This window comes from Fundulus heteroclitus, chromosome 6 (assembly GCF_011125445.2).
Source record: "Fundulus heteroclitus isolate FHET01 chromosome 6, MU-UCD_Fhet_4.1, whole genome shotgun sequence".
Lineage (NCBI taxonomy): Eukaryota > Metazoa > Chordata > Actinopteri > Cyprinodontiformes > Fundulidae > Fundulus > Fundulus heteroclitus.
In genome coordinates, this window is record NC_046366.1 from 2,240,135 (window position 1) to 2,256,793 (window position 16,659).

At 41.2% G+C, this 16,659-nt stretch overlaps 1 protein-coding gene across 1 annotated transcript in view; it reads right to left on the reverse strand.

Annotated features, from left to right (window-relative positions):
• Positions 1 to 2,793: 2,793 nt before the first annotated feature.
• The window catches only part of LOC105933860 (xenotropic and polytropic retrovirus receptor 1 homolog), a 53,243-nt gene continuing 39,377 nt past the window's right edge, over positions 2,794 to 16,659 (reverse strand). Inside the window, exons 5-16 of the mRNA XM_036137836.1 lie at positions 15,651 to 15,800; positions 15,309 to 15,392; positions 13,932 to 14,013; positions 11,557 to 11,646; positions 8,585 to 8,682; positions 8,235 to 8,414; positions 6,976 to 7,141; positions 6,695 to 6,889; positions 5,701 to 5,864; positions 5,480 to 5,619; positions 5,030 to 5,251; positions 2,794 to 4,564 (exon numbers count right to left, since the gene is read on the reverse strand). Of these exons, the coding sequence (XP_035993729.1) occupies positions 4,510 to 4,564; positions 5,030 to 5,251; positions 5,480 to 5,619; positions 5,701 to 5,864; positions 6,695 to 6,889; positions 6,976 to 7,141; positions 8,235 to 8,414; positions 8,585 to 8,682; positions 11,557 to 11,646; positions 13,932 to 14,013; positions 15,309 to 15,392; positions 15,651 to 15,800 (1,626 nt within the window). The 3' untranslated portion in view covers positions 2,794 to 4,509. The remainder of the gene's footprint in view (positions 4,565 to 5,029; positions 5,252 to 5,479; positions 5,620 to 5,700; positions 5,865 to 6,694; positions 6,890 to 6,975; positions 7,142 to 8,234; positions 8,415 to 8,584; positions 8,683 to 11,556; positions 11,647 to 13,931; positions 14,014 to 15,308; positions 15,393 to 15,650; positions 15,801 to 16,659) is intronic.

Here is a 16,659-nt window from a genome sequence, read left to right on the forward strand (position 1 = left end):
TTAGGACAGACAACACATTGGTCCATTTTCCTGGATTTCTGTTTGGAGAATAATGCAGATTTTTGTATGAATGTAAGAAAACAAATAAGTTCCTGGTACATTCAGGAAACAATGGCTACAGACAAGAAGAGGCAGGAATGTCTGACAGGCAGTCCAAAAGCTGCTGGGATGCTTTAAAAATCAGCAGGCGAAGGTGCAAATGTGCCAAAAATATCCTGAGTTCAAAGTTCGTCCCACTATTCACAGGGAGAAGTGGGCAACACTGCTCTCCGCCCATATGGCTTCACAATTCTTCCATCAGTTCTCTCAAACACAAGAAAACCATGATATAAGCCTTAGCTTTCCTGGCTTTACATACCCCAGTCATTTTCCAAAAATATTTACACTGACACGCAAAACAAGATAATATTAAATTGATTTTCTAAACAATACCAACACAAACTATAAAAGACTAAATCTAAAAGAATTGGAAGGTGTGAAAATACAAGAACCACAATAAATTCTGGGTATGCCCCATGCTCTCTGCTTTGTGTGACCTGTGGAGAAAACCTCTAAAAGGAGGAATCCACCTGACATCCATAATTGATAACTTATGACCACATGTTAGGGGTGGAACCTCATAAAGTTTCATCTTTTGGCTCAGCTTTGTCTTCATCATGAGAACTTGGCACAATCTTTGCATCACTAAAGAAAAAACATCAGTCTCCTGCTCCATCCCTCCATCACTCATGAACAAGACTCTCCTCCCCATGAGGCGCCGTCTCACCCCGACCTACAGGCAGCAATCCACCTGTCTGCGTTTGAGAACTACGCTTAGACTTCGAGGAGCTGACTCTCATGGCAGTTTCTTCCTAAACGTGACACGTGTCACCCAAATAATCTGCTGACTGTATAATGGGAAAAGCTATAGTTCTATAACGGTCAGAGGTGTCTCTGTCATCTGCAAAATGAATAACAAAACAATAGATGAAAAAAAAAACTTTAACTTATAAACCAACCAGCAAAGAGAATTTAAGTCCTAGACAGTAATCCAAGCGACTCAACAATCCAAGTTTGTTTGATGGGCTGAACGTCAGTTTAGACAGACCTTCTTTCAGTGTTGTAGTCTGGCCGCTACCCAGAAGAGGGCGCCACTGCTCATCCTTAGGCGAAGTCTGACCATGACAGTTTTAAGAGAAATGAATTTTTTTGTCCTGATGTATTAATGCAAGTAGGAAAAACTGTGAATGATAAAAAAGAAAAAAGAAAATCGAAGCACATTACGCAAAAAAGTGCAAAACATGATGGAAAATGACATGATGTCAATAAGCATGGTTGATGGTGAGGGCTTTCATGAGGATTCATCTTATTATTTTCTATTCAGTAACCTAATAGGCTCCCATTTTGTTTTATTTTATAAATATAGTTTTAGTTCAAAGTGTGAGAAAACCAAATTTTTTTGTTTATTCAGTCAGAATATAATATAGGTGGCATGGATTTTTATAAGATAAAGTGCTCTTTTTAAAAATTCTGCATATTGTAAAAAATGTAGCCATTCACGCTATGGAAAGACTCTCTTGACATAAGAGAAAATGGAAGCTTGTCAAATAATCTCTATATTAGATTAACTTATCAATCGATAACTTGCATCCCTATTCCAAATAAAATTATGATGCAAGGACACATGTTAGGTTCCCAAATATGTAACAGATATACAGAATTACAGCAGCATATAGGATGCAAGTTATCAATGAGTTAATCGAAAGTTGATGGATCTTATTGATCGACTAACGATTAATTGATAAACGCCCATTTTTTAAGAACCTGAGTTTCTCCTTGTATTAAGAGGGTATTTCCATAACATAAAGGGTTACATTTTTTGATATGCTAAATAAAAAAAGGGAAACTCATATTTAAAGACTTTTTGTGCCAGCTATATCAAATACTGACAGAATTAACCAATATGTGTGGTTTTCTCACACATTGTTAAAATTGGACATATTTATAAAATGTAACATAACCCTGTGAGGTTACTAAATAGAAAAAAAAAAAAATGAATAGAATAAAATATACGAAAAACATATAATCCCCTAAAAAACAGAGATGTCAAAACTATAATTTAAAGACTATGTAATAGTAATGTTTGAGTTAAAGGTTAACTCAAAAACAAATCATAAAAATATTCCTGAGAGAGAGAAGAATACAATCAATGGAAGCGGAACACAAAACAAAAACTCAAACAGGCTCCCCCGACTGGATTTAAAAGAGGCTAAGAGTTTGTCCGTTTACTCGACAAAGCGCTATACAGGTTACCTATCATTTTTCTTATAACCATCATGGACTGGCTCTTTCTGGATGGTAGCGGCACTACAACGGTGAAAGAAGGTTCATCCAAGGCAGCAGCCATAATTAATCAGATGAAAAAAAAAAATGTATCTAATAAACCATAATTCATCAATTAATCGCAAATTGACTATTTGTTTTCATCCCTAGTGCCTATCATTTAACATTTTCCCATAGTTTAATTTCCCAGATCCTTCTGTTTTCTTGTGTGCGTTTCCACTATGGGGCCCAAAACAAGGTGCTCATGGTTGGAAGCCGACAATGACAAAGTAACTAATGTGGCAGACAGATAACAACCTAATGTTTCGCAGGCATAACGTGGGATTATTTTACTCTTTAAACTATGAAACCTATTCAGAATTACTAAAATGTCAAAAATGAGTAAAAAAGGTTTATTGTCTTTAAAACAAGAGAGACAAGACATACAAGAAGAGCAGCAGTGTGTCTTGCTTACTTTATACTTTAAATCATTTAGTCATCCGCTTTTAATTGTCCTTATTTGTATCTAGGAACATAATCTTAGTCAAACTCCTTAACGCTACAGGTATTAAAAAAAGGGTATAACAAAAGTATTTACCCTCAGCTTCAGCAGATGGCTAAAATATGAAGTCCATGGAGCATTTCCATCATTTTGGTCCAAATAGAATGCTTTTAAAGCCGCTTTAGAATAACACAGACATTCGCACTATGTTAAGCTAAGTTTAAGTCATTTCAACGTAAGCAAAGTAAAACCTTGGTATTAATCTTGATTAAACTGGGTTTGAATTCCGTGTTTGCAAATTATATCATTTACTCTTGCAGCGCAATTTCTGCAGGTTCCATTCAAACGGCAGCGCCTCATCTCCAGGGCCACTTCTAGTAGATTTCTACCCAGCTAATCTAATTTGCCACTGGGCAATGTGGCTGAAACGCAGCTCATGGACAACGCTTTTGATTCTGGCCGTGTAACTCAGAGGGACAGACAGGTGACCTCTCCTCCTCATCGTAACAGTTGTTATTGTAGCATTTCAATTAAACAAGTTTGATACAGCAATCTACCTTCCTGCTCTCAGTCCTCAGATGCCCAATCAGAAATTCTGGGGACTAAATGAAAACTCTTGAACCATAGCTGAGATGAAAGGCCGTTCCTTTCCTAGTGACACACATACATTCAGGAGAACCGTCTCCTAACATACAGCATGTATTCACACATTCACAGTGGGAATCCGCTGCTTTTTAGAAAAAACCAGAACAAGGATTTTCCTGCTGCCGTTCTAATCGGCCAGACATACGCTTGTTTTTCTGCTCGATCGTTTCTGGACCTTTCCGCAAACCCAGCCGCATGAGTCCGTCTCACAGTTACAAAACAACATTTCCAATGATAGTCAGTGTGTTGATCATCACCCCGGGTTCCTTGCACGTGCAGGAACATCGAAAAAAAATAAATAAAATCATTATTATTTGTGGATTTAAGGAATTCCCATTGACCTTTTCTACAAAGTGCATGTTGGTGTTTCCAAAGCGTGTAAGGTGCAAGAAGGCAGCTCTGTGATGAAGAGATAGGATGCGTTAGAGATGTGGAATGACTGGATGGCTTTGCCATGAGTTGATCAGCACGCTCTGCTGAATCCTGACGGAAGGGAAGAGTCAGAGACCGTTCAGTTTCTCTTGTTGTGGAAGAAGGAATTCTATCTCACCATTTAGTCCAAATGAACAGAGGGACACTCATGTGTCACTGAAGGCCCCTTTCTGAGCATTCTTGCTATGCAGGGAGTTTGGGGATCATCTGGAATAAGAGTTCTGTGGCACTGAAAAGGGGCAGGAACACTACATCTGAGGTCAATTTGCTTTCTTTTTCTTTAGCTGCATTGTTCATGCTGAGGCTCTAAGGAGACTCAAAGCGGTAATCAAGGAGTCCACTGCTGGGTGATTATCAGGAAGGATTCCCCGCCACTCGTTTGGGTCAGGAAGAGTTTTTACTGATGGCGGAGGAGCCACTAATCTGGTTTAAAAGTTCGAAACAGTGAAAATCTTCCCTTGAAATAATTCAGAACCCCAGCAGAGGCTCGTGCACTGGAAAATGATTGGGAGGTCAGACCTCGTCCTTTCTTGAGTTCAACGCCCACTCGCTGGTTATTGCCTAGTTTAGGAGGCAGAGTTTCCTCCTTTGAATAAATTCTGAACCCAGGCGAGGGGCGTGGCCTGATGTCAGGAGTCATCATCCGTGTCCTCGATCAGAACTTTGGTGTCACGAGTCTTTGATCTGTTGGTGGAAAGGAGACACAGAAAAGAAGAAGCTTCAACATGTGACACTAGGCAAAAATAAAAAGTACTAAACATAATGATCAACATAAAAAAACACAATCAAAATGTAACACAATTAACACCAATATATTAACACCGCCATAACAACAGTAATACCAGTAATAACAGGCAGTGAAACTGTCTGACTGTTTTCTTGCTAACAAAGGCAACTGCTGTCAGGGGTGACTTTCACTTGCAGAAAAACAACTGGAAATCAATTAACATTAATGATCCTTTTAAAAATAGATATGAGAAGGCCGATACTTTACAGAAACTGGAGTTTGACCATTTCATTCTGATCGATACAGATACTCTGTGGAGGACAGTCAGTTACGTGTGTTGGCTGTCAGCCCTTCTCATTAGCACAGATGATTGTATAATTCCACCACAGCAGTAAACAGGTATTATCAATATGAATGCTCACTGTGAGGCCAGCCGTGGCCTGCGCAGGCTCATGCTGTAGCTCCTTTTCCAGCTTTTCTTGCCCTGCCGGTTCCTCACTCCGTCCTCCTGGTCCATCATCTGCTCCAGCAGAGTCTGGTCATCGGCGTTGAGCGGAGCCACACTGATGTCTCGGACCGCCCTGAACTCACCACAGTTATTTAGATGCTCGTTCTCAAGTCGGAAGAAATTCCACACGAATCGCCTGGAAATGATCATACAGTCCATTAATGGCCGGTGCTTAGATGCTACATCATGTTCTTTGTCTACTTGTTGAGGCAATTTAGACTAAATAAATAAAGAATCTAACAACAAGGCTTGTTTATCATAAACGTAACATATCGAACCGGGACCGTATTTCTTCGGGGGTGGGGTGGGGACAACAAAATGCATAATAAAGAGATTATTTAGGAGGGGGATTCCTTTTTAGCACCTGAAGACCTCCAACGGAGCCAGCAGTGTAGCCAATATGTCAGCGATGCCTTCTAAGTTAGGGAGTGAGGTGAGAGTGACGGTTAAAATCCATGCAAACCGCAAAAGCACGTCCTCCAATATAGCACAGTAGTAATAGGCCTGAGGAGACAGGGGACACAAAACAGGTTTCAGTAAATCATTTCATGACCACAGATCCCAGAGCTGGCTGCTGCAGGATACCTTCTGTGGGTAGACGATCTCCTCTCTCAGGAAGGTGTTTTCTCCTGCGTTGCGGTCAAACAGGCCCCAGTCCATCTTCAGATCCCAGATCAGTGTATAACAAGAGCTTACGATTGCGCAGGCAATGTACAGGTAAAAGTAGATTCTGCCCTCGAGTTCAGATTCTGCGTAGGAAGGAATTAGCAGTTAGTTATGAAGTAAATGCTCAACTGATGTCAAATGTACAATTTGACATAAATGGATTTAATCCATTTAAACAAAGTTATGATACAACTGACTGTTCACATTTTATGTAACATTTTTTAGAGTGGGATGGGCTGAGGTGGAGGTTAAAAGTGAGGGAGGGGCATGCATAAAGATGTAGAGATGGATGTATGGCTATCCATCCATCCAGATAAACCGATGTATATACATGGATGGATAGATGGATGGATGGATGGCCTGGGGGAGGCGTGAAGAAATGGATGAACAACTATATATACAGATGGATGGATGAACTAGGAGATGCAAGAATGGATGAGTGGATGAATTAATTGATAGAGGGGCAAGTGGATGGGTTAACATATGGACAGACTGATAGAAGGAGAGATCCCGAAAGATGGATAATAGAGTAATCTAATAAATCTAATAGATCTAATCTAATCTAATAATCTAATTAATCTAATAGATCTTATCTAATCTAATAATCTAATTAATCTAATCGGTTAATTAGATTGGATGCAAACAGACAATGTGAATCAATGGCCCGACAGAAGGATGGGTTAAATATTTTAACACTGAAGAGGGAATAAAGTCTGGAAATTGAAATAGTCGTTTATACTTTCTTTTATTTTTCCATGTTTTTTTCAGATCTGAAAAGCACCTAAATTGCAGTTTCGGCAGACTGTAGGAAGACTGCATTTCAGTCTACAGGAACCTGCCCTAGAATACTGGTGGCCACTTCATTAGGCTACGAGCAATGAGCTCATTACTGAAGGCAGTCAAATCCCTTTACCTTTGTGTGTGCTGTACAGAGCTGAGAAGGTGACGACAAAGAAGGAAGTGGAGTACTTCCCAGCATTGACCAGATGAGGAAAGGCCCGCTTGGTGTCCCGATAACGCCGAAGACACTGGGCAAATCGGAACCACGCAGGAAGACACTTGATGACCGCCCGAAGACCATACGAGTAGCTGTTACACACGCCTTTACCTGAACAGAAAGACTTTTCTCAGCACCGGCCATCTACTTTCACTCTGTGAAAGGCAATCACAGACAGACATTTCTAGACGTCTTACTTGTTGCAACGAAAAGCCCCTTTTGTTCGGCCCAGTTCAACTCAATACTGTAGAAGCAGACCATGTACTCAAGATCCATCAGAACCACCACCAGAGAGTTTAACTGGTCAGCCAGCCAGAAGTCTGCAAATCCAACATGATGAAATGGAGCGGTCACCACTCTGAACTGTGGAGAAAGACAGACAGGACAATGACAGTCACTCCTAGAAGTCCAGGTTGCCTGAAAATATTCTGGATCTGTGACTTTAAGACGTCCAGCAGGTTTGGCTTTCATCAACAGCTCTTCAGCTGTACTCTAGGCTGTGGAGTGACTGTTCTTTCTAACTAAGTGGCCCCGCCTCCCGCCACCTGTAAAACACTCCAAATATTTGGAAATTGTATGTATGGAAATATTGCATATTTTATTATATGTTAGGTCTATAGGCAGGGGTTATTTTTCCACTATCAAATACCTTTGTTTTTCTTTCGGTCAATTTATTTATTTACCCTTATATTCTACTCTTGGTGTTTTCTTCAGATCTAACCTTAGATTAGACAGTTTACTTTTCTTTCCGTGTATTTGTTTTTCTTTATTCATCACTAATAATTGTGTGTTTGCCACTGTCACGCCCGAGGTTCCCCATTGAGGGACATTAAAGGAATTCTCATCATATTTCTTAAATAGCTTTCAGTTACACTATACAACCCAGTCAATACAGATTAGGTAACATTTCCTACAGTGAGTGGGGCAAAAACAGTGTCACCCAGCACACATCGTTATGAAATCCATGTCCAGCATATGCTAGGGATGAGCGTTTTATCCACCCTAATCTAAATGCAGTTAACATTATATAATATTAAAATGTTTAAGTGATATCAATACCTCTGCAAGGCATTGCATGAAGGAAAAAGTGGCAGAAAACAGAATTTATCATCAATTCCGAGACTGGTCCGTCTAATAAACACAGTGAAGCATTTATACAGCAAAGTAGTTGAGAACAGCACACAACCTGCTGGTGGGCTGCTGGGATTTGAAGCCTCCAAAATATATTAATGACATTTATACAGGTTAAAACAGCCAAAAACAGGCAAACCAAAGCATATACGTGAAAAAGCAAACTAATAAAGATCTGTCTAAGTAAGCCAGCACTCATAGAATATTCAAACTATACAAAAATATGATTTCTGTTGCTATGTATAATATAGTGGCCCATTTGCTGAACAATGGAGGCCCAGATAGCCATTAAATAAGATCTTGTATTCTGATTGAGAGTCCTTACCAGCAACTTGAGCAACCAGAAACGGGACTTATAGTAACACGTCTTGAAGGGGTTGATAAGAAACAGGAAGAAGAAGCCATAGAGAATCAGAGGGTTGACTTGCATCGGTACCAAGATGCTGTCATGGAAGAGACATGACAGCAGGCTGACGCACCACAGCACCCCCAACAGGCCTGCAATCTGCACCGACACACGTTTGCTTCAGTCAGTAGTGAATAACCAAAACATACAGCCTGAAACCTTTAGAAACAGACAGCAATGCAGCTCATTAAGCCCATTAATACAGGCACTGACCGCTGTGCTATCTAGAGATCATACGGCGCTATGGTATGTCATGTGAGAGCTTTCACCTCAAACAGATGTTGGTGGGACAGGTTATTTCTGGGATTGAGCTCAAATATGAGGACATGATTAACTCCTGCCTGCCTCCAGCCGTAGGTGTTGATCCCTGAAAGATCAGAAAAGGAAAAATCAAGTTAAGACCACATCCATTATACTATAGGTGTATTATACTGTCTCACAACAACTTGTTCTGAAAACTCGCTTCTTTAATAACTGATGGTCTATGTGTTTTCCTGGAAGCGAGGAACATGAGGCAAAAGACAATCAGAAACTTTAGTCCAGCCTTTAAATAGTGGGTCATAATGTTTTGCTTGCAGAGCAAGGCTTTCAGGCTAACCATACAACCTTGGAAATGTCCTCCTCAGGTGCATTACCAGTGCAGGGCTATGTTGTGCCTTAGCTGGAGGAGATAATAACACATCTGTTGGATTTTAAACAATTATCTAACCAGTAGGGCTGCACATTATTAGAAAACCTTCCGATGGCGGTATTATTGAGTTAAACCCATATTTCTCATTTTCCTTGCTGCAGTTTTTCTTCTTACCTGTTGTTCCAGCACTCATTGGGATCTTTAGTACCGTGGCCCTTATAACGTGTATCAAGGATTATTATCTAAAAAAGCCTCCATCCAAAAGGATCAATTCTAAGTACACTACCATGCAAAGTGTCAACTCATGACATTTGGCATATATTAGCTATGAATTATAGCATTTCAAATAGCCTTTTGCTGTGTGACATTTTTGCAGCTCTACAAGCAAGAGGCTAATTTATAGCATCACCTGATCACTTAACATAAACCAGCTTATTTATCTAAGGGATATGAAATTAAAAAGACATAAAAGCAGGTAAGTGCAGGATGCACTGGCTCATCTTTGGCCTTGGGTCCTCCTCAATGCTTTTCCACCCCTTGTATTGATTTGGCCTACTGTGAGGGAGGGCCACAGTTTGATGCTGGTGGTCCCGTACTGGCCAGCACGGCTGTGGTTTCCACAACGGAGTCTGTGTTGCGGCATCCTATGGTGAGGTTGGAAGACACCATGCTTTCTCATCCGGGAGATGAATATGGCTCCCCAATCCTCAACGTCTTCAGTTGTGGATTTCATCTGATACGCCTGCAGCGCAGGAGCCAGCCCCAGCCAATCAGTGTGAAGGCCCACTCTACCAGGAGCATCTCTGCTTCGTGGGCAGTAATGAGAGGGGTCCTGCTGGAAATACCAGTAATACCATCCCCAAGCACGTTCATCATATTTTACCAAATTGATTGGCCCTAAACTGCTAAATTACCAGCCAGAAACGTAATATTTTTCAGTGAAAACAACATATATAAAGTGCAACAACAATGAATTTCAGCACAAACACCCTTAATGGCAGAAATCAGCAGACTCAAAGGAATCAGTATGAGTAAGGTGTTGAAAATGAAGTCACACAAGGAACAGAGATGTAAGCAGCAATCTCAAATGTTAAGACATGTCTGCAGTTCACTCAGGCTGCAAGACGGTAAAATAGAGCCAGACGTTCACCAGATAACGGGAAGGCCAGACATATTACAGGAACGTTGCTCAGTTGCTGCAGGTCCAGACATGGTGTCAAGTCGGACGCTTAAATCATGTGCTGACCAGCTAGCAGGGGTCTTTCTGTCACCAAGAAACCAACCATCACCTGCCTCAGTGATTATCGTCCCATCGCTCTGACCCCCGTCATCATGAAGTGCTTTGAGATGATCCTCCTAAAGTACATCAAGGACACCATCCCTGCTGGCCTGCAGATCGCCTACAAGGAGAATCGCTCCACAGAGGATGCTGTCTTATTAGCACTGCACTCAGCTCTGACTCATCTGTAGCAGCCCAACACCTATGTTAGGATGTTATTCATGGACTTCAGCTCAGCATTCAACACTGTGATCCCAGACATGCTGGTTATGAAGCTCCACAACATGAGATTATCCACATTTTTTCTGCTCCTGGATCACTTCATCACCAACAGACCCCAGGTGGTGAGGATAAGGAAACACACATCTGCTCCACTGATCCTCAACACAGTAGTTGTGTCCTCAGCCCATTCCTCTTCACCCACGACTGTTCTGCTGTCCACCCCACAAACAAAGTGGTGACGTTTGTGGACGACACCACTGTAGTGGGTCTCATCTCCAACAATGATGACTCCCACTACAGGGATGATGTCAGCAATCTCACACAGTGGTGCTCCAGGAACAACCTGATCCTGAACACCAGTAATACCAAGGAGGTAATAATAGATTACAGGAGGTCCAGGAGGAATGAACACGCTGCTCTCTACATACAGGGAGTGGTAGTGGAGCACATCAACAGTATTAGGTTCCTGGGCATTCACATCTCCTCTGACCTGTCCTGGTCCATAAACACCTCCCACCTGGTGAAGAAAGGCCAACAACGGCTCTTCTTCCACAGGAAACTGAATAGGACCGGTCATTCCACTAAGCTGCTAAAGATCTTCTACAGAGCTACCATAGAGAGTGTTTTATGTATCAGCATAACTGTATGGTATGGGAGCTGCGGAGTGCAGGGGATTGTGGGATACCGTCTGCAGAATCTGGACTCAATTTATGCAGAACGAATACAAAGAAGGGCCAGACACATCTCCACTGAGCCCACGCACCCAGGCAATACGCTGTTTGCCCCTCTCCCATCAGGTAAATGCTTTAGAAGCCTTAAATCCAAAACAAATAAACTTAGAAAAAGCTTCTTCCCAAGAGCTGTTAGGGCAATCACCCTCTGAATGGTGTTGCTGCTGTTGTAGCGCTAGCTGTGCTAACCATGCTAATCACTAATAAAAGATACCGAAGCAGGTTTCAATTTTCAACTCTAACAGTTTTAGCTATGTCTGAAAATAACTGTAAAACCCTGGTCACATACATGGTGAGGCATTGCCTCCAGTCCTGATATAAATAACACACGATGGCTCATTTCAGGAACAACAGACCAAATATTTCGATTGCAGTTACCTAAAAGGAAGAGAAACTCTATCAGCAGGAAGCCTCCTCTGTAGATCCTGATCATAGGCCAGAAATCTGAATGGCGAATCACCACAGCTCCTATTGGGACAAACGGTTTGGTTAGTGAAAGAGTGATGCAACAGCAGAAGAAAGATGCCACACATTATGACTGAATATACCTGTGCAAATTCTCAGTTATCCAGGTCATCGCAGCAGCAAACAGGCTTAAATGGGAGGCCAGCAGACTTTCGCTCAGTTCTTTCTCAAAACGTTTCAACACCTATCCAGGAGTATTTGTCAATTCTTGCGACTCCATCAGAATAAATGCTTCTGGTGGCTCGCACTTGAGCAACCTGAATTGACAAAGACTCCTGGATAGGTCGAAAAGTTTTCCGATATTACTGAGTGAAAGTCTGGTGGCCTCCCATTTAAGCCTGTCTGCTATCACTGGATAGATTGTGATGTTAAAGTATTGAAGCAGAGAATGGCGGTCCCCACTTTAACTACATTTAAGGTGGTTTTGTTAACTATAAAATCCAAACTTGCTAATCTTGCTACCAAGATAATAAAACATGTTTTAAAAAGTGTTTTATCGGCTGAGCTCCTTTGACAAAAATCTGTGCTTTTATTGGGACAGACAGTATCATGGTGCTCTGGACAAATTTATCTTTGTGCTTCACACACATAGACTGGGATATGCCACAACATTTAGATACCACATGTTAACTAAATAATCCATACTAAATATGCTGGAAAGGATTTATTTCTGACAGTTTCCTGCAAATGTCGTCACAGCTCTGGTCAGCTCTTCCAAAATGTTGGGGAAAAGATGCACAATGTGTAGGAAGTCCTGAAGGCTAAAAATCCAAACCTGGAATTTCGTCTTGGGAAGAACAGATATCCAGAACAAAGTGTCTAGCTGGATTTTGGGTAGGCCAATCACCAACAGATCAGGTTTACAGTCTAACAGGGCAGTATTCATGTTTAATGCCTGCTTCAATTTGTTTAATTTAAAAGGGATGATATTCAAACGGATTTTCCTCACCAATATTCAGTTAAATTTGTGGAGCATTGATCTGGTCAGTTCAGCAGCAGAAGGGATGTTAATTGTTGCACTAAAGGAGCAACAAGGAGACGGGACCAGAAACAGGAATGGTTCTGCTGGTGGAGGCCACAGATATTATTTATCTTCTCATTTGACTGATTTTCAGTAGTTTTATATTTAAACAGAGTTAAATAAAAAAAAAAAAGCTTATGGTGTGGGATTGTCACGCCATAGTACCAGGGTCAGTACTGGTCACATGAGGCAATACCTGAACCCAAGAGTGGACTCCACCAGTATGGTATATTCATTCTGACTCGCTTTCTCTCTGAGTTAGCCCTTTGATCATTTTCATGAAAGTCCTTGTAGCATCCTGCTGTTCCTAACACATGAGCTGCTCCGTATCACTACAGAGTTCCAGCAGGATTTATTTTCTCAGTAGAGAAAATAAATCTCTCTTGTTGTGTCTCTGCTCTGTCTTCTGTAACCCCAGTCGGTCGAGGCAGATGACCGTTCATACTGAGCCCGGTTCTGCTGGAGGTTTTCCTTCCCGGTAATGGGGAGTTTTCCTCTCTACTGTCGCTTCATGCTTGCTCAGTATGAGGGATTGCTGCTAATCCATGTACAATGCAGACGACTCTCCCTGTGACTCTACGCTTCTCTAGGAGTGAATGCTGCTTGTCGGGACTTTGATGCAATCAACTGGTTTCCTTATATAGGACATTTTTGACCAATCTGTATAATCTGACCCAATCTGTATATGATCGAACTTGACTTTGTAAAGGGCCTTGAGATTACATGTTTCATGAATTGGTGCTATATAAATAAAATTGAATTGAATTGAATGTGTTGTCCTTGTTTTTTTGAGCAGTGTGTTTATTTAAACAATTGACAATGCTAAGCAAACTTTAGCTGAGACATTTTGAGAGCATTTTTACATCTTGTTCACAAAAATGTGTCCTTATTTCTGCCTAATCCAGATTTAGCAGCAGTCTGGAAGCTAGAAGCTGATCACAATAACTGATCACGGCAGAGAAATTAATGATTTGAACATTTAGATCTTTGTGTAAGATCAACACCCGTTCATGGGGAGCTGTCGAGATTTGTAACGTTTTCTCCAAACTCGACATAGTTAATGTGCATGTCTGCGCCGGGCAACTGTATTTATCAGATGCACTGATTCATGTGTTCCCTGAAGCAACAATGTGACCTATACTAAAATAACAAGAATTAATTCAGACAAATTTTTACTTCCTGGAATATCAAATTCCAGGAAGTAAAAACTGAGTCAGTTTTTCACTGTAAATAGTTCTGTGAGCAGAGACGTATGTGTGTGCAATACCTGTAATGACCACAGTGACCATCAAGACAAGGAACACTCCACAGTAAAGTCCGACTCTAAAAGTGGTCCAAGCTGGAGCAGGCTGTAAACGGACACAAATTCCTTACATCAACATCATCACACAAAAGCCACTGGAACTTCTGAAAGAAGAACTACCGGCTAGAATTAAGATCTGGTGAAAGCAGTATGGACCAGGGGCCACGGGAGCTTTAAATGTCCAGATAAATGTATTAATGTACAGATAAATCCAAACTAATACCATACGTGCGACTGAACATCTGATGTTTTATTCTTTCAGAGGCTAATAAAAGACTAGGAGAACCAGCTGAGGTCTGAACTGATTGCCAGGGCAACATCTTGATTCTTTTGTCCTTCTGTCATCCTGTAGTAGTAATGCTCCTGTAGTCGTGCTCATTGTCTTGTTAAAGACCCAGTTTGGACAAAGTTTTTGCTATGGGACAAATCTCAATCTAAAATGCTTTAGGAAACAGTGAAGTTTGTGGACATGTCAGTAGCTATGTTTACATGGACATAAGTAAACGTAACAAAGGGCTGTGCTGAGTTATTTCGTTGTTGTTAAATGTGCTGCTGTGAGTGATGGCTGAATGTCTATGCTGGCCAAAGAACATTGTTCCAGAAGAACTTAGGCTTGCTAAAAAAAAACTGAAGATGTGTTCCGAGTTTGAATCAGAGATCAAGTTCTATCCCAGACCTAGCTTTTTGAAATTTGGCTTTGGTTATACATAACAGAACCTTATTGTTGTCCATTGACCACTGCTGGTAACTGGGCTGCCTTCGGGATGTCTTGGTTTTTACCATTTAGCAGATACAACCAGCTAATCATTGGAAGGCGCGATGTAAAGCTAGTAAAGCCAAACAGATAAAAGCATGAGCTCTTCCAGCACATTAAATCTGTATGTGTCACTGCGGCATCTATCAAAGTATTAAATTAATGGCCGCCATAAAGAATTTAGGTTGCTGTTTATATGAGCATGTCTACTGCTAGCACTTGAATCTCGCACTTCAGGCAGCCTTCCTGTTTTCCTTTTACCTTTAACCTGGAAACACTGACATCTGAGAACAAATAGAGTGCAAAGTTAAACAAGACTCTTTTCCATCCACACACAGAGCCAGTGGATGGTAATGCTTCCTTTACTTCTTTATGTTTTTTTTTAATGACAAATAACATTATGGTGGTAGTTTGTGTTAAAAGTTTGAACACCAATGCATTACATGATACTACAAAAACAAAATCAAAAGAAGATTATTGGTGACAGTAAAGCACAACAGGAAACATTTTATTTTCTTCTTTACAGAATAACTTGAAGCAAGAGAAGAAAATTGTCACTAACAGGGAATGCTAAGTGTGTGACTGACCTGTGCAGCTCCCAGTGGAGGAACCCTGAGCCTCTTCATGGCCTTCTGCCGGTCACCGCCTTCCAGCTCTGTTGTGACCAAAGCCTAATGGGCACAAAAAAAATACACATAAGGATTGGTAATTATTTTAAACCTCTCTTATACATGACTATGTATGTATCTAATTAACTCTTGTGACTTGAAGTTAGGGATGCACTGGTAATGGTTAGGTTTAGGGTTAGGACATATAAATGACATGACTGTGTGTGTGTGTGTGTGTGTGTGTGTGTGTGTGTGTGTGTGTGTGTGTGTGTGTGTGTGTGTGTGTGTGTGTGTGTGTGTGTGTGTGTGTGTGTGTGTCACCTCAGTCTCAGAGATGAGCTGAGTGATCTTCTTGCATGTATAAAATGGAGCCACTTCAACATGGGCAACCCGCCAATCAGCCCCCTTCGAGGTTTCCAATATCTTGTCATGCTTCTTCAGGATCTTCCTGAACCCTGTGAAGTTCAGGTTCTGGGGAGATATGAAGGCAGCAGCAGAGAGTCAGAGGAGCCTCCAACAGCAGGTAACTACACACAGGTCAAGCAGGATGTTAGCATAGCTCTCTAAATTCTGATGTAATGTTCAAAATGTAACATTGAAACAAAACTTGAAATAGAAATTTTTCACGATAATGATAAAATGATAACCCTAGGCCTATTACTGACTTGAAATTACTGTGAAATTAAGGCTTGTGAAAAATGCCGACTGACTGGCAGCTTGCATGATGATGGGAAGGTGTGTTTACACTTTACTTGGTGCGGTTCGTATGTAAATTCCAGGGTTCCAGTTCAGTTAGGAACGGCGGCGCTCATAGATTGCTTATAGTCTGCTATCGCAAATGTTTTGGGGGACGTCAGGAGGTTACTATATACAGGGGTAAAAGCAAAAATAATCAGTTTGACTGACATTTTTTTTCGAGTCAGCCCATATATTCCCGGGACCGTGGACATCATCCCACATTAGTTCCCTCATTTGCTTATTGTGCAAAGTCAGCTTTAACCAAATCTGGTAGTTTTACAATATGCAGTGACCATCCCTGTCTCTGTCCCACCTTCCAGCTTCAGAGCCTTGGTGTCATCTGGGACAGCCTCTCTATCCTCTCCTTCACTTTCCACATCCAGAACATCACCTGGTTAACTTTCATCTCTGCAGCATCAAGTTCTTCCTTCACACTTTAGCCAAACTAGTCCACAGTCCACTTTACAGTTTCAGCTCCCTTCCATCCCTGTCCTCCAGAAAACCTCCATAAACTACAACTAGTACAAAAGACAGCAGCTTCATCATTACATCATCTACTTCACACCTGAACATTAACTCCACTGGCTCCCTG